Source organism: Podarcis filfolensis (assembly GCF_964270895.1).
Source record: "Podarcis filfolensis genome assembly, chromosome: 8".
Taxonomy (NCBI): Eukaryota; Metazoa; Chordata; class Lepidosauria; order Squamata; family Lacertidae; genus Podarcis; species Podarcis filfolensis.
The window spans coordinates 17,823,695-17,848,741 of NC_139611.1; the positions used below are offsets into that span (position 1 = coordinate 17,823,695).

A 25,047-nucleotide genomic window follows, 5' to 3' on the forward strand; every position below is an offset into this window, starting at 1 on the left:
TGGGGCAAACAAGACCACCCCAGGGTCCCTGGGCAAAGGGTCCAGGGGTTAAAAACCAAACATTCCCTCTCCTCTGCCCACTATAGCCTGATTCCCTAGAAGGTTGTAGAAGTCTCCTCTGGAGATCCTTCCAGCCGCGTTTCACGAATGAGGCAGGCCAGGATGGGAGTCCAACCCCACGCCCAGAGGGAGGGGGTGCAGGGGGTGGAATTCCAGGAAAAGCAATGCCCTGCAGAGGCGTCTTTAAGAGAGTGGAAAGGAAAGGCGTTCCCCCAACGGCACTGCTGCAGACAGGGCTCCCACCCAAGCAGAAAGGGAAGCAGTGAGGGCATTTTTAAAAACACGTCATTTTCAGAAAGGGCCGTAGCTCAGTGGTAGAGCATCTGCTTTGAATGCAGAAGGTCCCAGGTTCAATCCCCAGCATCTCCAAGTAGGGCTGGGAATGTCTCCTGCTTGAAACCCTGTCAGTCAAAGTAGGCAATACTGAACTGGATAGCTGCTATTTAGAAGTGGACACGGGGAGAAAATGCAACTTAAAAAAAAAAAAGTATTTAAATGAAAATTTCCACATGGAATTTGCATGTTTTGAAAAACTGCAAACTAAATTATTTACTTTGTTGGCGACAAGCCTAAATCCTCCTCAGAGCAGTCCCACTAAAATTAATGAACCAGATTCAGTCATGGCTATAGATTTCAATGGGTCTACTCTGAGTAGGGTTGGGGCACAATCCTTAGTTGTGATTTTATAAACGGTTAACCACCAAACTTTCTTCAGTGCACAATAAAATGAAATAAGCGAAGATATAAAAGATCGACAAACTCAGCAAATTAAAGGCGATGGGTTGCATCCAATGCTAGTCCTACTCAGTGTAGCTCAATTAAAGTTAAGGGGTCTACTCTGAGTAAGACTTAATTGGGCCGCACCCCAATAAAACCACTTCTACAATGATTATTCTGTGGGAAGGGCTGTAGAACAGTGGCAGAGCACATGCTTTGCATGCAGAAGGTCTCAGATCCAGGCCTGGCACGGAGTATCCCCTGTCTGAATCCTTGGGAGAGCTGCTGCCTGTCAGTGCAGACCTCACTGAGCTAGATAGACCAATGGTTTGACTCAGTATAAGGCTGCTTCCTATGTTCCTAGTGCAGAATTTGGGACTGACGGGTGAACAAATACAAAAGTGATGCAGACCAGAAACAGGGCACGTTTGCTCGCCGCTAATAACCAGACATCTTCCTGGATGAGCAAGACTTCTGTAGGTTGTCAAGTCTCTGCAGTATCATACACAGAGAACAAGCTCAGTCAGGATCCCCATTATAGAGGGGCAGGGCTAATCCAGAGAGAGAGGTGCCTTTTCACCCAAGGCTAGTTTTTTGACACCTGGACGCACCTGGAGAATAGTTGGGAGGGCAAGCTCCGGAAAACCGATTGTATAGGCCTGGCCGTGAAGATACTCCAGAATCAGGTCATATAGCTGGTCAATGAGGCCATCCTGTGTGGGAAAAAGCAGGAGAGGGGGACTTGTTAGAAAGAGAGAGGAAAAGCAAGTGTTTGTATTCTGCTTTCCTTTCACCACTGAACTCGAGACAAAGTATATGGCTTCTCCACCCAGGTGATCTCCCAGCCAGGCACTGAGTGGTAGGGAATCTGATTTGCATGCAGAAAAACCCAGTTCAAGCTCCAGCTTCAAGCCTTAGCATCTCCTGGAGAACTGTTGCCACTCAGTGTAGATAGGCGAAAGGCAGCTTTCTGTGCACCTATTTCAAGGAGCGCTGAATTCAGAACCATGAGGACTGGGAACTTAATGCTCTTTTTAAAAGGAGGACCATAGTTCAGTTGCAAAGCACTGCTCTGAGCTTCAGCCTCAAGCATCACCAGTTACCAATGATCAATCAGGTAATGGAGAGCCGCATCCGATGAGAGGAGACCGTGGCGGCGGCTGTGGTGCTAAACTACAGCTCCCATCATGTCTGTTCAATGGCTGTGCTGGTTGGGGCTGATGGGTGTTGGGAGTCCAACAACACTGGGATGGAACATCAGGCGGGTGAGCCCTCCCAAGACCCTCTGCCCAGTTCAGCTCTTTTATAACAAAGGACACCTGCACCTTTCATACGGCTGGCCAAATCACAGAGTCCAGATGTTACATATATAATGACTCATATTAATTACTTCTGGTGATGCTTAATTAGACTTGGTTTCGTAATTAATTAGGTGGTGCAAACGGGCTTATGGTTGTATTCACTGCCCGCAGGGTGTCTCCCCCAATTCTAATTTTATAGTACTCAAACTAAAAATTTTACTAGAGAACTGCAGCTCAGTGGTACAGCATCTGCTTCGCATGCAGAAGGTCTCAGGTTCAATCCTTGGCACCTCCAGGCAGGACTGGGGAAGAATCATTATCCCCCCCCTCCACCCCCAAATCCTTCTGCTTCTAGTTATTTGAACGTTTCTTTGAAGGGAGGAGTATAAATAACCACACAAGCAAATATGGAAGATTAGGATTTCATAAATTTGGCATTTCAAAAGCTGCTACTCCGAAAAGCCAGAGGCTGGACCACGCCATCTCTGCCCCCAAAGCCCGCCCCTTACCCGGAAAGCCTTCTCCTGAAGATTGGCATTGGAGAGCTTCAAGATAACAGAGAAGTTGATGGGTTTTGAACTCATGCGCCCCGGTTTCTTGTTGAAGTCTACCTGCTGGAAAACCTATGAGATAAAAAGACACAATCTAGTATTTACTATTTGCTCAGGAAGGAATTTGGTGTCATGCTATTATAATCGTTCTGATGGCACAATGATTTCTACTTGTCAGGTAGAACAATTCTCCTCTCCCACCTCCACCCCCTTTGCTGTCCTGGGACTCTCCTGAACCTCCAGAGGGGATTTGGGAGATATTGGGGGGGGGGGAATGCCAGGGGGTGAGAAAGGCCCAATGTATTAGCAAGAATCTTCCCCTAGCAAACCGGGTTAACTGAACCCACCATTCAAAGCTGTTGGTGTACATGCCATTTTACAGAGTGTCAAAGTTCCTGTGGGTACAATTTTCACCCCTCACCCAACTTCCTGAAAGCTCCCCTGCTACCACCTAGGGGTGACCCAGAAGCTACATTCACACATCACAGGAAGCCGAGAACTCCGGCTCTGGGGCGAGTGAGTAAACATTGCAGTTTAGTGCAATGCCTGAACCTGGCTCGCCAGCCAGACTTAAGGCAAGCTTTTGCTTCTGGGTTATACTTCCGGGGTCGTTAAAGAGAAAAAGCAAAGAATCACGCTGCACAAGCAGAATGGCCAACTAAGTCAAAGCTCTCGGCTACGAGATGAAGCAGGGTCAATGCTCTGTAATTTTCACTGACCTTCTCAGCGACCCTGTGAGGCTGGGAAGTGACAGAGAAAACAGGTGCCCTTCTCCCCGGTGAGGTCTATGGCAGAGAAAGGATCTGAAGAAATACTTTAGATGCGATGAAAGGCTTGCTGTGGTTAGAGCACCATCTCTAGGTAGGGCTGGGGTATGTCCCCTGCCTGAAACCCCCCTGCAGAATTGTTGGCAGTCAGTGCAATGAACCCTGTGCTAGATGGGCCAGTGGTCTGACTCTGTATAAGGCAGCTTTCCTATATTATTCCCTTCCCCTAAACCCAGCCATTTCAAACAAATGAATCAAACCCCAAACAACACAGATAGTGCTGTATCATAAACTCCTTTTCAAGCCTCCCTTAAATTTCAGAAGCAGTTAGATACCTAGCACTGTGTGTGTGTGTGTGTGTGTGTGTGTGTGTGTGTGTGTGTGAACGAACAGCAGCCCAAATCTGCCCCCACCCGCCGCCAGAGCTCAATAAGCTAAACTGCGGAGGGTATGCAGATGTTGGGTCTTCCTTTGCTGTGCAACACCTGGTGGAACAATATTCCACCACCCCTCCATCTTCCAGAATCACTATTCATTCCCTTTTCCATGTCCTGGGCCTCTCTTTCTCTCCCACCCCCCACCCTTGGAGTCCAAGCAATGGGGCCCTCACACATCCGTCAGCGACCCACCATTTAAAGAGTCAGCTGAGTGCATTTACGTCTCTCCTCTTGTGACTCTCTGAGCTTATCAGTTAACCTTCCTTATTCCTACACCCACCCACCCCCCAAAAAACACACCCAAGGAGTGCGGAGGGGGAAAGAGATGGATTTTAGATTGTCAGAGCAGCCTTGCCCCCTATGGGGAGGTGGGAGGAGCAGGCGAGTTAGAAGGGAGAGAGACATGGGGGAAAGTTTTCCCACTTCAATTTACCCAAACTTGCCTTCCTGTATTAAGTGTCTGAACAAGGGCTACTGCCGGTGGAACGAACTTCTTGGCAGTCTGTGTGAATTGATTCTTTAAGTATGCATTATTATTGTTTTACACTGTATTTATGTACACACAGAGAGAGTTTTTATCATTTTTAAAAAATGCAATCATTTTTTTCAATTTTAAAATATTTCTGTTTCACGTATGCTTTTATTATATAGCAAATCACTCCAGGAAGCAATCCCTAAATGGAAATAAATAAATAAAATCAGCTTCCCAAGTGCCGCCAAAGAATAAGGAATGCCCTCCAGCATCCTCTTAAACATAAGCAGAGCCGGGTAATAAAATAATAGCAATCATTAGCTGTAAAGTAGAGCCGAATCTCAATCTCCTTTCAAGTAGGACTGAATCCCTGCAAGGACCCACCTTGTTTTGTTTCTTCTGATTGTAAGTTGTTCTAAACAGTTTTTAATACTGTAATTTAAAGTCGTCAATCCCTGCTGGGACCTTAGAGCGAAAGTCAGGGGGTAAATAATTGACAGCAGCAGCTTTGAGCAGAGTCCTATCCTAATAACAGCGATAATAATAAACTTTTAAGTAGAGCCAAATTCTACGATTCTACGAAATCCTCTGAAAAAGAATAAGAATAAACAGTAGGACCCCCTTCCCTGGGCCTTGCCCCCTACCCTATAACACTTAGACCCTTCCAGAGGCCCACTCAACCTCTCCTGAAACATGTCTCACCCCTCAAGAGAGGGAGAGTGAAGGGAGAAGCCGCCAGTCGGGGGGGGGGAGCAGGGCAGGTGCTCTTCGCGCCAGAGCAGCCAAGGCGGCTGTCAAGGCCCATCACTGACACGACTCTTATCTCCGGTGGCAGGAGCCAGGGGAATTCCAGCACCTGGAGGGGCGGCAGGAGACGTGCAGGCTGTCAGCGGCGGGTGGTGACAAGGGCACGGGGGAAAGCAGAAAGGGGGGGAGCACAGTTAGAGAAAAGAGGAGCCACAGAAGGCCCCTTTCCCTGCTGTTACTTTAGGATGAGAGCAGCAGGGAGGGGAGAGTAATTGCATCCTTTGTCACGCAAAGCACACGCCAGGATTCCGGAGAAATTCATTTGAACGGCGGAAATAAGGTGACCTCAGAAGATGGGGCTGGATCTTAGGACCATACTAGGCCTGTCTAAGTAAAAAGGTATGGTCACACACACACACACACACACCCTGCCCCTGGACAATGTAAGTCCTTGCATGGAGAAAACTAGCACTTCAGGGTTCTGCAGTGGCGATCTCTTTGGCATGCCATTTTCGACATGTAGCAAGTTTTGTTTCTGAAAGGGAGGGGGAAATCAAATACATGAACACAGTAACATAGGAAGCTGCCTTATACCAAGTCCATCTAGCTCAGTATCGTCTGCGCTGACTGGCAGCCACTCTCCAGTGTTTTAGGCCGAGGCCTCTCTCAGCCCTACTTGAGAGTCAGCCTGGGATCATCATTTGCATGTAGAGCATATGCTCTGAACTCAGGACCTCGCCTACGACACAGGTGCTTAACTTCTGGGGAAGTGGGGGATGCTGGCTCATCTTCAGTGGCCTAGTCGCTCCCCACCCCCCAACCTGCGAATCTTAGACAAGAACAGCTCACAGGCTGCTGTGGGGACAACAGCTCAGAGGCCTAAACTACCTCACATTGCTGTTGTCAGGACAGCATGATCCTACTCAGAGTAGACCCACTGGAATAAATGGACGTGACTAATCCTGGTCCATTGATTTCAATAGGTCTGCTCCTGAACAAAACTAAGATGGATGAGTGAGTGTGTGTGTGTGTGTGTGTGTGTGTGTGTCACAGCTGTCAATGTTTCCCTTTTTTTAAGGGAAGTTCCCTTATTCCGAATAGGATTCCTCACAAGAAAAGGGAAAAGTTGACAGCTATGGTGTGTATGTGTTTATCTCTCTCTCTCTCTCTCTCTCTCTCTATATATATATCTCTATCTATCTATCTCACAAAAATACTGGAACCAGAAGATCGAAAGGAAGTTCCGCATTTTGAGAAGCTTATCCCCACACAAACACTTCCTTCTTATAAAGGGGCTGCTTGTCTTCGGCAAAGAGTCATGAACCAAGATCTTCCCAACGCAGGCGCTCAGCCCGTGTGCTCCATCCCCACCCGCCGTGGGCGAGCTGCCTGTTGCATGAGCCCAGCGCCATCGGATGTGGTCGCTGGCGGAAGCCAGGAGGAAAAGCACGCTGAGACCACGGGGGCGGCTGGGCTGATATATGTGGCTTGCCACGAGGGAGGAGGCGTCGCCGCTGGGACCCTGTTATCTACCGGAGGTTGAGGGCTGGGAGCTCAGCAGCGCAAGCGGGGAGCGAGAAGGAGGAAGGAAACAGATGCACGGAGGGGAACAGCCAAGAAGCCGCAAGGGGTCCGGGAGAGAGAGAGAGAGGGAGAGGAAGAGTGCAGGGGGGAGGCCTTCGCTGGCCGCTGCAGGCGGAAAGGATGTGGTTAACAAACGGACGTTTGCAACGACATAAAAAAATAACCACAGGAGGGTTCTCGCTTCCCAGCAAACCACGGTGGCTTGGCTAATTCCCAGGCAACGGCCTCTCCCCAAACCACCACCCCTCCCCGCCCCAAACTTCGCACCGTCTGCCATTTCTCCTTTTCCTTCCCACCCTCCCCTTTCAAAGAGCACAAATAGCCAGATGCCGGGGGAATAGCAAAGCAGGACAGTGTATGGAGGGGGCCCCATAATGAATGCAAGCAACAGATCCTGCACAGAGGCTGCTACACAGCTGAGTTACGCTGTAGGATTTGCTCCCAAGCCCACATTCGCAACCCATGTTTTAAAGCACTGTGATACTACTTGTGACAGTTGTGGCTTCTTCCCACCCACCAAATAATTCTGGGAACTGTAGCTTGTTAAGGGTGCAGAGAGTTGCTGGAAGAATCTCTACTCCCCTCACACACACTGTGCAGTTTTAGCAACCAATTCACAGGGAATTCTGGGAACTATAGTTCTATGGGAGGAATTGGGGGGAGGTCTCCTAACTACTCGCAGCACCTTTTAATGTTCTACAACTCCCACAGTTCTTTGGGGGAAGCATTGGCTGCTTAAAATGGTATCACAGCACTTTTTATATATGGTGTAAATGTGGCCCCACACAATGCAGTTCTCAAGAGGCAGCTTGCAGCTCAAATTTGGGGAAAGGGGCAGATTCCTAGGGGATGCACAAAATTTGTCCCAAATGTGGGGGGCAGCACAGCAGCCGCCTTCAGCACAACCCCTTGGGTCCAGTTACCAAGCCCAACTAACTGAAATAACTGCAAAGCAAAACTTAAAAGAGGGAGCCATTCTGGACCTGTAAGAATAGACATTACAGCTAAACCTTTATCAGGCCAACAACATTTCAAAACAGTGTGCAAGCTTTGGAGTCCTCCAGAACTCTTCATCGTCAGGCCAGGTGGCTGCTGCTTTGGTACCAAGCCAAGTTTAAGCTTTTGCTGTTAACATAGAAAACCCTAAACAATTCTGTTCTATACATTTAAAGCTGTATCATACCACTTTGAACAGTCACAGCGTCCTCCCAAAGGGTTCTGGGGACTGTGATTTGTTAAGAGTGCTGAGAGTTGCTAGGAGACTCCTATTCCCCTGGCAGAGCTTCAATTCCCTGAGTGGTTTTCTCAGTCAGTCCCTCTCTTCCTCAGGGAATTGCAGCTCTGTGAGAGGAACGGGGTCTCCCAACAACTCTCAGCACCTTCTTTAAAAGATTACAGTTCCCATGATCCTTTGGGGGAAGACATAACGGTTTAAAGATTACAGTTCCCATGATCCTTCGGGGGGAGCCATAATGGTTTAAAGCGGTGCGGTGCCGATTTAAGTGGATATTGCAGGCGGAGCCCAACTTGGGAGCAGTTTGTCCGAAAGACCAGCCTGCGCACTGAAATCCACGGAGGACGCTGTCTTGGTAGCAGAGCCGCTGGTGGTCCACCCTGTGCCCACCTGGAAGAGGTCCTGAACACACAGGAAGCTGCTTTATATTTTATTACTGCGCCATGCACGCTGGTGAAAAGAGCACTCACCTCCAAGATAAAGGGCAAGACAGGAATGAATGTCCGAGTGCTCTCCGACAGCAGGGTCAGGGCCCGGGCGCAGTGCATGCGCAGGGGGTAGAAGCGAGCTGTGGGCACCAGCCTTGCAGGGAGAGAAAGAGGAGAACGGTCATCAGCCACAGAATCAAAACTCTCAATCCTGCTATAGAGGTTTCTTCCATGAGAGCCAAACCTGAGAACTGATTTGTTGGCAGAGCAGCTGCACATGTATTTCTACAGGCCTTCTAACGCACACTTTGTCCACCAGCAGCAGCAGGACAAGGCAAAGGAACAGCAACAATGGATGAACATAAGCAAAATGCAGTTTTGCATCTACTTCGGTTTGATTTGAGCCAGGGATGAACACTAAGGAGTTGAAAGCATGGCCTGAAAGTCCATGAGACAGAAACTAAGCTAATAAGGCCTCAGCCACTGATTTTTATTTCTTTACAGCAAGGGTGGGTAGAGAGCCTTTAGCTCTCCAGAAGTTGTTGGGACTCCCAGATCCCTTCAACCCCAGGCAATATGGCCAACAGTCAGGGATGATGGGAGATGGAGTCCAACAGCATTAGGAGGACCAGAAGTTCCCCACATCTGGACTAGAGGCTTCTGGGAGTGGGAAGTACTGCTCAGAAAGGTGGCTCCCTGTTACGTCTCTGCATGAGTTTCTGCCCTGGATTTTATTAAACTAGAAATGCAACATTTCCTTTTTATTATTATGACATCTATATATAGCAGTTACGTATATAAAAACAGCTGAAATTACTGCATATATAAAAGTAGTGCTTAAAAAGCAATTATAAATATTAAAACTGATTAAAAACTACACCAGCCTATAAAGTAAAATCCCTGCAAGTCCAAAGCAGATTTCAAAAAAGTTTTTAGAAGATGGGTTGAAATACAAATGTGCTTAGCAGGCACATCAGAAAAGGCAACAGAGAAGGTGCCTCCCTGTCGTCTCTCTGCACGAGTGGCTGATCTGAAGACTTGTCAAAACAGGGATGGGGGAACCTGTGGCTCTCCAAGCATTACTGGACTTCAACTCCCATCAACCCCAACTAGCATGGCCAATGGCCAGGGATGATGGGAACTGGGAGCCTAACAACATCTGGAATGTCAAGAGCAGGCATAGGCAAAATTGGCTCTCCAGGTGTTTTGGGACTACAACTCCCATCATTCCTGACCACTGGTCCTGATAGCTAGGGATGATGGGAGTTGTAGTCCCAAAACATCTGGAGGGCTGAGTTTGCCTATGCCTGGTCAAGAGTTCCCCCATTCCTGGCACAATCAGGGACAGAGTTCAAGGGTCGCCATCCCAGAACAACTGCTCCGCTTAAAAAAACGGAGAGATCTACAGGAACTCACACCTTTCTTCCTGCTTCTACACCCTCTGCAAGTCCTTCCCACTTTTCAAAGTCATTCCCCGATCACAGCTCTTGTTCTGAGAAGCAAATCACATTACACTGCTCCCCACTCCCACCCCCACAAAACGGCAACGGCGACTGCTGAGATTGTAAAAACCAACGAGGGCGAGAAACTGCATCAGCCGCACCATATAAATCACACACCACCCCTTCACCCTCACCCCCACCCACCCACCCGCCAAATAGTGAAATAATTATCACTGGATCCATTATGGAAATAAATCTACTTTCCCGCCCCACGAGACCTGGCAACCGGCGAAAGCGATGACGAAAACCTTCTACAGGAATTAATTGATTGGGGGATAAACCTGTTAAAAGGTATAGATTTACTGTAAACCAAGGCCATTAATTTCAGAGAGCGAGGCAAGGCGACAGCCGGCTTAAAAACTTCCCAGCGGCGAGGGACAGGCCTGGAATGAAGTATGTGCCAGGAGAGTTTGTCGCCGGACCAGCTGACCGGTGAGCCGCGAGACAGGGAAAGGCTGGAGTACGAGATAGGTGGTTGCCTGAGGAACACAGAAGCTGCCTTCTATCGACTTGGACTAGCTCAGTATTGTCCACACTGACTGGCAGCTGCTCTCCAGGGTTTCCGGCCTGGAATCTTTTGTAGCCCAATCTAGACATGAAAGGGATTGAACCCGGAACCTTCTGCTTACAAGGCAGATGCTCTTCCACTGAGCTACAGTCCTTCTTTTAATACATGGGAAGCTGTCTTCTACTCAAACCATTGATCCATCTAGCCCAGTGCTTTCCAAACTTGGGTCTCCAGCTGTTGTTGGACTACAACTCACATCAGCCCTAGCTAGAAGACCAGTGGTCAGGGATGATGGGAATTGTAATCCAAAAGCAGCTGGAGACCCAAGTTTGGGAAACACTGGGCTAGCCTAGTGTTACTCACAGAGACAGTGTGGCATAGTGGTTAAGAGTGTTGGACTAGGACATGGGTAGGCAAACTAAGTTCCGGGGGCCGGATCCAGCCCAATCGCCTTCTAAATCCAGCCCGCAGATGATCCAGGAATCAGAGTGTTTTTACATGAGTAGAATGTGTGCTTTTATTTAAAATGCATCTCTGGGTTGTTTGTGGGGCATAGGAATTCGTTCATTTCCCCCCTTTCAAAATATAGTCCGGCCCCTCACAAGGCCTGAGGGACAGTGGACCGGCCCCCTGCTGAAAAAGTTTGCTGACCCCTGGGCTAGGACCTGGGAGACCAGGGTTCAAATCCCCCACTCAGTCTTGAAGCTCACTGGCTGGCCTTGGGCCAGTCACAATCTCTCAGCTGAACCTACCTCACAGGGTAGTTGTGATGGAGAGAACCTTGTACGCCACTTTCAAGCTCTTTGAGAAAAAGGTGGGATATAAATGCAAATAAATAAATAAATAAATAAATAAATAAATTTATTTATTTATTTCCAGGTAGGGTTGGAGATGGCTGCTGTCTAAAACCCTGGAGAGCCTGTCTGTGTCAACAACACTGAGCTAGCTAGACCAGTGGTCTGGCTCAGCATAAAGGGAGCTTCCTGTGTTCCTGGTTGGCATCTGCCAAGCAATGATACACCTCCTATATACACAGAACCCGCAAAGCATAAATGTTTACCGGCTGCCAGCCAGTGTAGGCAACACTAAGCTCCCTACATTACTCTCAACCAAGAAAATTACCAAGAGGAGCAGTAGCTGCAGTTATATTTGTGGGGCAAAAGCTTATTAAAACATTCTGGAATTCTGTGAATACAGTAGGGGTGTACAGTTGTGTACCTGAGGACACAAAACAGTTGAACTGCACACTTGAGCAGTAAGTTACACACAATGTTCAACCGGTGTCTTGTCTGTGTACATTTGAGAACAAGTGCTGCACAGTGTTTAGGGTGCTGGAGTAGGACTAGGGAAATCTGGGTTCCAATCCGCACTCAGCCATGAAGATCAGTTGGTGCCTTTGGGCCAGTTGCTGCCTCTCAGCCTACATCTACCTCACAGGGTTGTTGTGGAGGGGGGGGAGGTGTATGCCACCTTGAGCTCTTTGCAGAAAATATTAACAGTGGCAGCACCTCAGCTAGGCAAGTGTGCCCACTTCCACACAAACGCCTATATATGTAGCGACAGCTTGTACCTGTGTTCAGGGTAATGTGTGAACAAGCCTAGCATCATGTCTGAATGTGGTTGCGGTGCGGTTGGTGTCAACGACAAATGAACCACATTCAAACCGCCTGCCCGGTTGGCATCTTTGGGAAAAGTATTTTCGGCGAGAGGCACCTCAGAAATAATTCCATTTTAAAAGAAAAAAAGATGGCATTACAACGTAACATTTGAAGAGAAAAGAAGAAGGGTGGTTCTGGGTACATGCGATTAACCTGGAGAGACAACCCGCCCCCCCAGCCGCCCTTATATTCTTCTCAGTCCTAACTACACACACACACACACACACACACACACACACACACACACACTTGTTCTTGGCAAAGCATTGTTTTTTTAACACAGCGACAGCCAAAATCCATTCTGGCAGCCGCACACAGCACTCTTGAACCCCCAGGCCCACATTCCTGCCCCACAACTCTTCCCTCAAATCTCTGTCAAACCGCAGGAAACGAAGGCCGACGAGCCCCCCCCCTCCACCATGCGCCAGAGGGTGGGGGGCCTTCGGAGGCAGCGGGCGAAAGGAGTTAATTCCAGCTTCTGTCGGCAACCCCTGTGCTGCCTAGTTATCTTGTTTAAGCACATTTAAAATTCTGCCCTGGTTCCTGCCTGAAGCAAGAGAGCTCCCGCGGACGGCATTAGCTTCCACTCTCGTTTCTTCCGCGGCTCCGTTTCTCGAGGGCGAAGCGCCACCTTCTGGGCAAAAAAAGTAACCAGCATGGTGCGCTTCTCAACCCCCCCTCCCCGCCCGATGTTTAAAATTAAAACAAGCCAGAAGCGTTCCTTCTAAAATCTGCTGCCATTTTCTTTTCTTTTCCACCCCTCTCCTCACATTTAAAGTCAACAACTTGTGAAAAGCCACTGTGGTGTAGAGGGGGGTAGGGATTGAAAGGCATTAAGAAATCGATCTTTATCAAATACGGTGGTACCTCGGGTTACAGGCACTTCAGGTTACAGACGCTTCAGGCTACAGACTGTGCTAACTCAGAAATAGTACCTCGGGTTAAGAACTTTGCTTCAAGATGAGAACAGAAATCGCTCGGTGGTGGCACGGCTGTAGTGGGAGGCCCCATTAGCTAAAGTGGTACCTCAGGTTAAGAACAGTTTCAGGTTAAGAACAGACCTCCAGAACAAATTAAGTTCTTAACCCAAGGTACCTCAGTGGTACAGGTACAGTGGTACCTCAGAAGTCGAATGGAATCCTTTCTGGAAGTCCATTCATCTTCCAAAACGTTCGGAAACTAAGGCACGGCTTCTGATTGGCTGCAGGAAGCTCCTGCAGCCAATCGGAAGCAGTGTCAGACATTTGGGTTCCAAAGAACGTTCACAAACTGGAACACTCACTTCTGGGTTTGTGGCGTTTGGGAGCCAAAACATTCGAGTCACAAGGCATTTGTCAACTAAGGTACGACTGTATTGTTTTTTCATGGTCAATGGCCAGGACTGATGGGAGGTGCAGTTCATAAGCATCTGTAGGGTCAAACTTTACCCTCACGTGAGACAGGTGATGAACCAAATTTCCAGAGCTGCACTGGAAGGCTGTTTTCAGCTGAAAACTCATGTTGCTTTTTACTATTTTGCAGGAGCTGTATTTGAAAACTATTCAATTTCTTAGTGCCATTTTGAGGCTCGGCAGATGGCTGCAGGTTCAGCACTTTGTATTTTCCAGGTAGGGCTGGGAGAGAACCCTGCTTGAATCTCTGGAGAGCTGCTGCCTTCACTGTAAACAATACCAAGATAGATGGACCAATGTCTTTTGAGATGGGCTCAATATAAGGCAACTTCCTCCATTCCTATGTCTTAAGGGAAAAGCTTGACGAGTCAAAACATTGGTCCACCTAGCTCAGTACTGTCTACACTGACTGGCAGTGGCTTTCCCCAGGGATTCAGACAGGGCTCTCTCTCAATTCTACCTGGAGATGCCAGAGACTGAAGCTGGGGTCTTCTGCATGCAAGACAGATGCTCTAACTGACTGAGGTACAGCCCTTTTAAACATTCGTAAGAGACCAGTTTGAATTTTTAAAAAGTTTGTACAAATGCAAACAACTGATCTGCACGGGTTACTCTAGATGCAGAATATGGATGGAACAAGGACCTCTTCATGCTCCATCCATATTCTGCATCTAGAATAAACAGCATACCTGATTTCTAACGTTTGTGCGAACTTTTAAAAATTCAAGCTGCTCTCTCTAGATACAAACACCCTCCATTTTCAAAGCTTTTAGGGCCTGATTTTTTAAAAAAACAACTTTTGCACACCATCCCAAGAGCCGTCCTCTTATGTGACAGTCACCAGCAAAATTCCGCTCCTCTCCTCCCAGGGACCTGCTGAGCTCACCTTTCCGGGAGGCCTCAGAGGCAGCTGATTTATCTGCTTAGACAGGTGGAAAACTGCCTCAGCTCGTCCGCAGGACAATTAAAAGCCCCGCTTAAGTGACGGAAAGACATCTCGGGGGGTGAGGGAAAGAGAGAGATTGAAGGGGGGGGAGAGGCAAGCTCTGGAAATCGTTTAAACCTGTTTATCTTCATCAACACTCAGAGGAGCCTGGAAACGCAAGCAACGTAGGTGTTTTTTTTTTAAACCAACCGTGCAATCTGGACACGGCATTAACAGGATTTCTGGAGATTGCTGGAGTTTTAGAAAATTTACTGCACACCCATTAGCCTCCAAGTGTGGTCCCAAAGCACGGAATCAGCTGGTGTGGGCCTGAGTGTGTTATGTGTGTGTTTCAAATAACAAAAACATTCAGGGTTCTTCATACAGGTATAGGTTTGCAGAAATATGTCAAGAGCATCAACAAATCTCAAGCGGCTTCTTTTCAGGGGCCATCACTCATTTTAGATACTTTGCGCTTGTGCTGGTTTATGATATTCTAACCCAGGGAGAGCTGCCAACATGGTGCCCATGGGCACCAGTGTGCCCGCTGGTATGTCCTATAATGCCCACAAAAAGCCTCAGTAAATTAACCCTCAAAATTTCAGCAAGGGCTCAGCCTCTCCAACACTGAACATGCCCCCTTAAACATGCCCACATTTCACCGGGTGCCAGGATTGGATGCCTGCCCTCTTTTTCGTTGCAGGTGCAAAGAGCTTCCTTTTTACCCTGTCTGCAATATGGGCTGAAAACCATATGATACCACTCATCACTTCTCCCAAAGCATTCGGGGAACAATGATCTGTTAAAGGAGCCAAGAGTTGTTAGGAGACTCCTTTTCCCTCTCACAGAGCAAGAATTCCAGGGAAAAGGGATTGCTAAACCACTCTGGAAATTGTATCCCTGGGAGGGGAATAGGGGGTCTCCTAATGCCTCCGGGCACCCTTCACAAACTACACTTCTCAGGATTTTTCCGAGGAAACCGTGACTCTTGAAAGTGGCATGATACTGCTTTAAATTCATAGTGCAGATGTGGCCTCAGTGAGTGGCTGATGTATAGATTTCTCCCCCCCCCCATAGGGCAGCTGTGCAGGATTGGGATTGCCCACCCTACTTTTGTTGGTCCTCTCTCCCCCTACCCCCTTCTTTCAACGTGGTGGCCATTTTGCAACATGCCACCCACCTCCCAGCAGACATTTTGAGACTGGCACATGCGTCACTTTCTCAAAACTCCAAATGAAGCCCAGATGGCAGACCAATGTCCATGAGCAGGTCAACCAGGAGATGTCATTGCCTTGGGAGTTGGAAGAGGAGGGAGCCCAGCTGAGACAGAGACTAGAGTGCCAGCGGCAGATGAGTTGACCAGTTCCTGGTTCTCAGCTAACTGACCCAGATGGAGGAGCCTGGGTCCGAGGGCCCACTGAAGTAGATGCCATGACCACCACAGGTGCTGTTCCTGAATCCAAGGGACTGGGGGTCCCATCGCCATTCCTCCACCCGCTTTTCCTAAATTAATATATTTTGAGAGTGGACTTGTATGTTTTGAGAGCCATACATCATAGCACTTAGAGCGTCGGACTAGGACCTGAGAGACCAGGATTTAATTGCCCCATTAGACCAGAAAGCTCATTGGGTGTGACTCACAGCCTGACCTACCTCACAAGGTTGCTGTGAGAATAAAGTGGAAACAGGGGACAGGATAAAACAGAAGACATAAGAGAACTTTCTTCGCCAGCTTGAGCACCTCGAAGGAAAGGTGGGAGATGAAGACATAGGTTTCGAAAGGCAAGCCTGACACAGAGGAAACAAAAGACTTACTTAATGCAGCCTATGATGACTTGGGTCAACGGGTAGATCAAAGGCTCCATGATGTCGTTCGGGTGGATGGTGCTCAGGACCCGACACCAGAAGTACAGGCAATGGACATACTGCCAGTTGTAAACAGACTGGTAGTTTTCCTGAAGGGTGAGGAAAGAGGTAAATAGAGAGATCTTCTAACAGAGGGCACCGAAGAAACATAATTTATACAATTTGAAAGGGGGGGGAGAGGATCTTATTCATATTATTTATTTACCATTTAGCTGCATTTACAAATCACATTCCTATAAAAACATATTGAATTCGTTGGATGATAGAAATATATATACAATAGATATAGAGGCAACTCCCGGTTGACATGAACCCAACTGCACGGCACCGAACCTGGAAGTGACCATAACGTCACTAAAACAGCAGAATGCGGGAGGGGCAAAATAGTTTTTGCAGGCCCCAATGTAACAATTTCAAATGCAATGCAGAATCAATGCAAATATGAATTGCATATCCTGCTTTCTGACCATCAGGCTCTCAAAGCTGTTTACAAAGTTTAAAAAGCACAATTGTCACTTCTTATCATTTCTTGCTCCCAATATCTTATTCAGTGTTTCCCAAACTTGGGTCTCCAGCTGTTCTTAGACTACAACTTGAGGTATCCCTGACCACTGGTCCTGCTAGCTAGGGATGATGGGAGTTGTAGTCCAACATCAGCTGAAGTTTGAGAAACACTGCCTTAAGTCAATGATCTGGTGGGAGCTGGGAGTCCAACGACATCTGGAGGGCCACAGTTTCCACTTCCCCATTTTAATGAGAGCCAGAGCAGGCACTCATGCAGAGACACAGCATGGAACCTCCTTCCTGCATGGTGCTCCTAGCTCCTAGATAGGGAACCTGTGGCCCTCCAGATGTCACTGAATTATAACATAATCCCTGTCTACTGGACAGCCTCACATCTGCCTTAGGCCTGACTATGGAGCCTGGCATCCATTGCCATTTTTGTGACTGATTAAAGAAGCACCACTTGAAGAAAAAAATTAAAAATCCTAGGCATTTTAAAACTCTGCCTGAACCATCTCACTTTTTCTGCCACTTGGGGGTGCTGGTTCCTCCACCGATAACCTTTAATAACGTTAAACTACAGGCCCCAAAATTCTTTGGGGAAGCCATGGCTCTTTAACAACAACAATCTTTATTACGGTCCAGAGACCCAACAAATCGTTACAAAGCAATACACAATTCATACAGCCTGCCTCCAGGTTAAACAAGCATTTTGTTCAGAATATAGGGATCATTGGTTCTTGCAACCACCGATAAAAACTTTGCCACTGCTAATGTTCTAGCATTTGTCCGGTCTTCCAATAGGAACCTGACATAGCCTCTGATTTTCCCGGGAAAGGTACCAGCAAGGGTAATATCAGTTCAGCCCTGGCTTGCTCATATTTTGCACAGAGCAACAAAATATGTTTTATGGAATCGATGTCTCGAGCACATGAGCAAAGTCTGTCCTGGTAGGGAACTCCTCTCAACCTGCCATCCAACACTGCAGAAGGAGGCTCTTTAAAGTGGTATAATACCGCTTTAAAGATATGGGGTTGATGGAGGTAAGATGTGACTGCAGGTATGTGCAAGAGCTGGGGGGCGGGGGGTAGGTTTTGCATTCCCATTTCTCTTTGCAAGACCTCCTTTGTTTGGTTATTCAATTGTTAGACTTCTAGAACTGGAACTGCAATGCAGGGATCACAGCGAAAGAATCCCTGAGAGACAGCCACCGAACTTCTGCTTAGAACTTTCATTGAAAGAGAGTCCACCGCCTTCCAAGGCCAGCCACCCAACTGCCAAACAGCTCCTCTGTCAGAAAGTTCATATCTTACATTCACATTCATTTAGACTCAAAGCACACCAAAAACTTTTGTTATGTTTCTGGCATTCATAGAAAACTTTTTCTTTCCTCCCACACCTTCCCAAATTGGTCTATTTATTATCTCTTGGCAGTTTTTAATTCCTGTTGGTTTTCACGCTTTAATACTGTTTTAAGATCTGTGTTATTGTATTCAATTTCTGCTTGTTTATCATTCAGCTGTGCTGTATTTTTTTGCTTCTTTTATTGTCAAGCAAAACGCCACCTTGAGCTCCTTTGAGGGAAGGTGGGATACAAATGTAAAAAACAAATAAGTAAATAAATATTGCACTGTTAAAATCCGTTTTAACAATGTTTACGTGATTTTCATTTTTTTGTTTTCTTACTTTAGCTGTAAATTGCTTTGTGGTTTTTGGTTTTTAAAGAGGGATATATTGACTAAACCTAAGCAAATAAAATAAAAATATAATGTGGTTGTCACCGTAAGATCGTAATATTGCAAGAAAGGCTACGAACACTCAAAATAGGCTGCACAAGCGCAAAAAAACCCCTGTTACTTTTGCATGGGGAAAAAGGCCATAGCTCATGTTCAGAGCATCTATTTTGCATGCAAAAATCCCAGGTTCCCTCTTGAATGTCATCTCTAAGTACGGCTGGGAGAGACTTCTGCCTGAGACCCTAGAGAGCCTCAGTCAGTCAGAGTAGACCAGTGTTACTCAAAGTTGGGTCTCCAGCTGTTGTTGGACTACAACTCCCATCATCCCTAGCTGGCAGGACCAGTGGTTAGGGATGATGGAAGTTGGAGACTTAACTTTGAGAAACACTGGCGTAGCCCATACTGAGGAACCAGTGATCTAACAGACAGCTCCCTATGCCTTAAGGCAGGCACCCCCAAACTCAGCCCTCCAGATGTTTTGGGACCACAACTCCCATCATCCCTAGCTAACAGGACCAGTGGTCAGGGATGAAGGGAATTCTAGTCTGAAAACATCTCAAGGGCCAAGTTTGGGGATGCCTGTCTTAAGGGAAGGAATGCAGCTTAGTGACACGAGCACCTGCTTCTTATGCAGGAGGTCCCAGGTTCAATCCTTAGCATCTCCAGGTACGGCTGGGAGAGACTACTGCCTGATATCCTGAAACTCTGTTGCCAATTATGGAACCATAGAGTTGGAAGGGATCCCAAGGATCATCTAGTCCAACCCCCTGCAATGCAGGAATCTCAATACTGAGCTGGAAGGACCAGTGGCCCGAATCAGGATAAAGGCAGCTTCCTATGCTTCTGTCTTTCCCCATCATTTACCTATTTGCCACTTGAATTGTAAAATGGATGCATTATCAAGATGGGCAGTAACAATAACTCGGGACCGACAGAAATTTAATCTGTGCCTCCCTCGCTCTGAACTGCCTCTCCCACCGTGGAACTAACTGGATTTGGGTCCTGTCTGGCTCACGGCTGAGGGTCTGAGAAGCCAAACAGATCCAATTAAGGTCCTAGACTTTGGTTATCTCTCCTCAGCTTATCTGCCATGTCTGAGCATCTTTTGGGAAGGGGGGGAGAGAGAAGGCTTAACATGGTAACCAACCCCTGCAAGCACCAGGGGTGTAAATCAACCCACTAATCTGTGTCGGTATTGTTTACTTTAAAACACCAATAAAGAGGGGATTAGCAATTTGCCTTGCATTAAGTCCACGTCAGACTGGATGAGACCCCAATCTGGGGATGGAAAGGGATAGGGAGGGTGGAATTACCTGCTCTCTCCCACCCTATCTTACTTTTCCTCTGGTGGCTGAGTGGCGGGAGTAGAACAGGAGACACACAGCTCTAATGGGGTCTAGGAGGACCCAGGCTGCAAGAGATACAAAAATGGGGGCAAATGACAGGTTGCCAAAAAGAAAATGGGTTTTTTTGGGGGGGAGGACAAAGTGGGGAGACTCTATAATCTTCTTTGCTACTTGGTGGGGCTTTCGGTTAATGCGATGAAATGCAGATTTCATACATCAACAGAAGACACGCCAGATCAGAAGACAGCTGATGAAGCCAGGCTGTTGTTGTGAGGGATATCTTTTTTTATTCCACACCCCACCCTCAATAAAGACCAAGCGACAGATAAACAAAAAATATCAGCACCTCTCTAAGGCTGCGTACACACTGTAACTTTAAAGCACATTTGAGGCACATCCTTTTTTCTGAAAGAAATATGGGCACTGTAGTTTGTTAAGGGGAACTGCAACTCAGCAATTCCTGCTAGGTGAAACTACAGTGCCCAGAATTCCTTGAGGGTAAGAAAGTGCTTTAAAGGTATGGAGACAGTCGATAAGTGTAGACAGTCGATAAGTTATACACCAGGTGTATCTTGAGCAATGGAACTAAATGGGGAGATTCAGGACCTAGACAGGAAACAGGAAGTGCTGGGACAGGAAGTTAGGGAAAGCGACCCTCCCATGCTCTCTCTGCAGCTTGACCAGTGGACTGGTGTGTGAGTCCACACAGAACTGAACAAAGATATCTCACCTAGTGCTATGAGACAGGAAGAAAAACGTCTCCCTCTTCACTTACCATGTCACCTCTTACTTGTGTTTTCTGAAAAGCCCCAAATGCTGCAATCTTTCCTCACAGAAAGTGGCTCAATTCCTGTGGTGCCCTGGCATGCCCTGAATTATGGTCAGGGGTGCCACGGGCAACACTGGCCTCTGTCTCTCTTTCCCTCCCTCCTCTTGATGCCCTCTCACGTCTCTGCCTCCCAAAGGCTTGCACAGCTGTTGGTTGCAGCAGCCTTGGCTACAAACTCCATGGGCGAATGTTGCCTCTGGGGCTGGCCAAGAGGTGCTGGTTGCCAGGAGCTGAGGCAGCCTCAGAGTAAGCAAGCAAGCAGGCGAGGGAGCCCAGCCAGCCCTTGCTGTTTGGAATGGACAGGCAAGTCCCAGGCCCCTCAGGGGCAGCCTGAGGAGGCACCTCTCTTTGGGGCAAGGGGGGCAGCTCAGAGACCAAGGACGGCATCAGCAGCTGCCCAGAGGACTCCCAAGGAGAGGGAAGAGGAGGCTGAGGGAACACTCCACAAGGGAGGAGTGAGAGGCTGCCAGCTCTGCAGGCAAGGGGCGACGTAACTGGGCTCCTGAGCCCCACAGGGGTGCCGCAGAAGTTGGTCAAAAAGGTTGAAAACCTCTCCTCTGGATCATTCTGGTTGCCCTTTCCTGAACCTTTTCAAAGCTCTACGATACCCTTTTTGAGCTGAGGCGACCAGAACGGTGCACAGTATTCCAAATGCGGTCACACCAGACATTTGGAAAGCAGCATTGTAACTTGCCTTCTTCTTCATGGCCATGGCACTGCGCAAATGGATGGCCAGCTGGCGGATGTAGACGAAGGCATGCTGGTAGGAGACGGAGGTGTCGAGGGAGTACATCTCCGTCAAAGTCCGTTGCATGAAGTTGATCATAGGGAGGACATTGGGGGAGGTGAACCTGGAGTTCTTCACGTAGGAAATATACATTTGCTATAAAGGAAAAGGTGGAGTTTGCGGGGGGAGGGGGTTGGAGGAAACCAGAACAAAGTTTATTTAATTTTAACAAAAAGTATATAGGCCACTTGACTGTAATATAAAACCTCTGAGCGTCTGGCAAGAATACATTAAAGCCATTCAATTAAAGGCCGTTAAAAACAAGCATTAAAAACCATTCAAAAGATAATTCAAATCAACAGTAGTCCCTAAAAATGCATGCGCCTTAAACTTAAATGTAGAAAAAGAATTTCAAATCCAATACGGTTGCCGACTGAGATAAAAAAAAAAAAAGATCCTCTACTTAGAAGGCTTCTTGGAAAATAATAGTTTTCTTTTCTTTCTTTTTTACACTGCTGTGCTTCAATAGGTACCCCGGAAGGCCAACTTGCCATGGTTTTAAAAAGCAGCAGCAAAGTATATGGAGGCCCATATCTGACTGTGCCCACTGTTTGAAGCTGCCATCAGATCTAAAGGAGGGGCAGGTGGGAGCTTTTATCCTGCTCTACTTTATAGGCCTCTGACCATCAAAAAACATTCATTCATTCATATATATCCTGTTCTAGCAGGGCTTGGTGCTAGCCAGGTAAGTGAAGGCAGTGAACAGATTAAGAAGGGCAAGTCTGAGCAGGCAAAAAGGAAGTCCAGGGCAGTGTAGGGAAGAGGAATCAAGGCAGTTCAGGACCAAGGTCCGCTCCCAGTAGTCCCTGGTGACTGAGCTATGGAAAGACATTGTTTCAGCCAAGGCCCTGAGCGTATGGCAGCAAGGCCTCTACAGTCATACCTTGTTTTGCGGCCGGGATCTGTTCCAGGGCCCCAGCCGCTAGCTGAAAAGGACGCAGGGCAAAGTGCGACGTCTGTGCATGCGCACAGAGCAGTTTGCGCTTCTGCACATGCATGAAGCACGATTTAGCGCTTCTGCGCATGCGCAAGCGGCAAATCTGGAAGTAACCCATTCCGGTTGCCAGAACGGACGCTAGACAAGGCGGACGTTCATGGAGGTATTACTGTACTACTGCTGGACCAACCTCCTTGTGTACTCTGAAGCTGGCTTAAAAATCTGATTCTGCAGGCACTGACTTCTACGGTACAGAACGGACAGGGGTGTTATGGGGAGTGCTCTATCCTCAGGCCACGGCAGGGGCATGAAGGGGTGTGGAGCATAGGCATAGCCAGGATTAGGGTGGTGGTGGGGAGAGACTTTATATAGGGAGCGCAGAACCAGGTTACCTGTGATGCAATCGGTCAATTAGTTAAGTATTTTTTATTTATTTACTTGATATTTGGGGGGGGGTAGTTGCACTTCCCTGGCTACGCCCATGGCGTGCAGCAGTGTGTATTTCCTCCTCATCCATGTCTTCTTTAGGGGAGTAAGAGGGGCCAGCTTCTGGGGCCATGGCACCTGTGGCCCTCCAGGTATCACTGGACTACAACTCCCATCATTCCTGAGCACTAACCATGCTGTTTGGGGCTGGTGGGAATCCATGATCATCTTCAGGGCTGCAGGTTCCCCCGTCATGATCCTGAGCCTTTTGACTCACAGTAGACAATAGGGGACCAATGCCTTCCCATCAATAGTATGGCATGCATACGTAGAGGTGGCTTTTCTCCACCACCTTACCTTGAGAACTGGGTTCAAGTAGACATCTTTTTTATGCCGGCAGATTTTGTTGAGCACCAGGAAAGCCAGCACCCTGACGGTTTCCTCGCCTGTGCTCCAGAGACGGGTAGCTTGCTGGAAATAAAGAAAAGAATTAAGAAATGCACACAGAGACCAGCAGACAGGTTCCCAGTCCACTAGCTTCCACCCAATCTCAAAACACAGACCACCTCTGTTATCCATACAACCTGTCCTGGAAGCTTAGGGTGAAGGGAGAGCAAACAACAATGAATATTAATATAAATAGGGCTGCCACACTTAGTCAATCAGTTGTAGGTGTGTATCAACTGATAATATTCTGATAACTGGGGGAATATTTTTAATCTAATTATTGACTCATTATGTTTATTTTCTTACAAAACAATAGTTGGCAAGCAGCTTCTGAGGAACACTACCATCTCCTCTCTCACACAGGAGTGAGCGCCTCTTCTAATGCTACTTTCAGAGAGTATTTCTTCCTTTTCTAAAAGAACTTAAGATCAAAGTTGCCAATGTGGTGCCCTCCAGGAGTTTCTGGACTACACCTCCCATCATCCCTGACCACTGGCCAGAATGGCTGGAGTTGTTAGTTCAACAACATCCAAAGGCTGCCTCTGAATTAAGAAATTCTGCCTGGGTTTACTTCATTCCTCCTCCCTCCCAACCACCTTTCCTTTTGTGCCGTGTCTTTTTAGATTAGAAGGCACTGTCTTATCACTTATCGCTGACATTTGTAAGCCGCTATGGGAGTATTTATTCTGCTTTTTTGGTTGAAGAGCAGCATTAAAACTAGATAAATAAATAAAGCACCAGCTGCCGAACTCACCTTGAGCAGCATCCGAGTTTGTTTTGGAAAAGTCAAGAAATAAGGCACGATGGAGCTGACATGCTGTAGGACAGCCGCTCCCACAGAGGCTTCTGTCAAACATGAGAGGAGCTGCAGAAATGGGCAGAATGTGCGGGAAGCATTAAAACCTGGGTGAGACTCACAAGCTGCAATCTCACCAAATTGTACATCTATCTCTTAAGCTGGTCAGAGGCACACAAGTGCCCCTCCTTCCACAATGTTCAACCGAGGGACCAAGCCAAACATTGGATTCCACTAACTGCAATTGAGGACCTCCACCCACCCACCCCAAACCAAGGTTTGAGCTTCCAAGAGTAAAGCAGCCAAACCACAATTGCAGGCCTGATTTGCTTTCCCCTGGAGGCAACAACTATAGTTTATCTGTTCCAGAGCTCACTCCATCCTCTGCCCATTGGTCACAACAGACACAACTGCCCTGGGACAGAGCTCAGAGCCTGCTACCTGATGTAACTTGTGGAAGGGCATCACTCAGTGGTGGAGTATCTGCTTTGCGCACAAGAGACCCCAGGTTCAATCCCCAACATCTGCAGGTGTGGCTGGGAGAGGCTCCCTCTCTGCAACCCTGCAGAGCCGCTGCCAGCCAAGAGTCAACAAAGCATGATTGTGCAATGGGCTCAGTGTAAAGCAGCTTCCTACATCACTATCTCTTAAGGGCAGGGGCATATCGCAGCGGTACATCATCTGCCTTGAATGCAGAAGGTCCTAGGTTCAATCCCCGACGTCTCCAGCTAGGGCTGGGAATGTCCCCCGTCTGCCACCCTGGAGAGAGCTGCTATCAAACAGTGCAGACAATACTAAGCTAGATGGCATCAGTGGTCTGACTCCATACAAGGTACTGTCACAGGGATGAGGAGAGACGGATGCAGTTTTTTAAACAGAAGTCCATCAACTCCCCCCACCTTTTACCTGGATGGTACAGCCAAGGTGAGTTTTGATGTCTAAGCGAAGTTTTCCCCAAAGCGGACTGGAAGAGGGAAGGACCATCCTAAAAAACAAAAGAAATACATTGTGTGTTATTTAGGCATAGCAGCGCAAGATGAAAATTGGTGGCAGCCTTCCCGTGTGTTTATATGCGGAGGTGAGTCCATCAT

At 47.7% G+C, this 25,047-nt stretch overlaps 1 protein-coding gene across 5 annotated transcripts in view; it reads right to left on the reverse strand.

The window, feature by feature from the left end:
• The window catches only part of NOC2L (NOC2 like nucleolar associated transcriptional repressor), a 127,341-nt gene that overhangs the window by 24,095 nt on the left and 78,199 nt on the right, over window positions 1-25,047 (reverse strand). For all 5 annotated transcript variants that reach the window (XR_014551620.1, XM_083628624.1, XM_083628622.1 and 2 more), the window contains 8 exons: window positions 24,863-24,941; window positions 23,915-24,025; window positions 23,071-23,184; window positions 21,258-21,446; window positions 16,098-16,237; window positions 8,341-8,452; window positions 2,588-2,701; window positions 1,389-1,490 (listed from right to left, as the gene is read on the reverse strand). Coding sequence is in view for 4 of the 5 variants with exons in the window: in XM_083628624.1 (XP_083484750.1) it covers window positions 1,389-1,490; window positions 2,588-2,701; window positions 8,341-8,452; window positions 16,098-16,237; window positions 21,258-21,446; window positions 23,071-23,184; window positions 23,915-24,025; window positions 24,863-24,941 (961 nt within the window). In the remaining variant the exon portion in view is untranslated. The remainder of the gene's footprint in view (window positions 1-1,388; window positions 1,491-2,587; window positions 2,702-8,340; window positions 8,453-16,097; window positions 16,238-21,257; window positions 21,447-23,070; window positions 23,185-23,914; window positions 24,026-24,862; window positions 24,942-25,047) is intronic.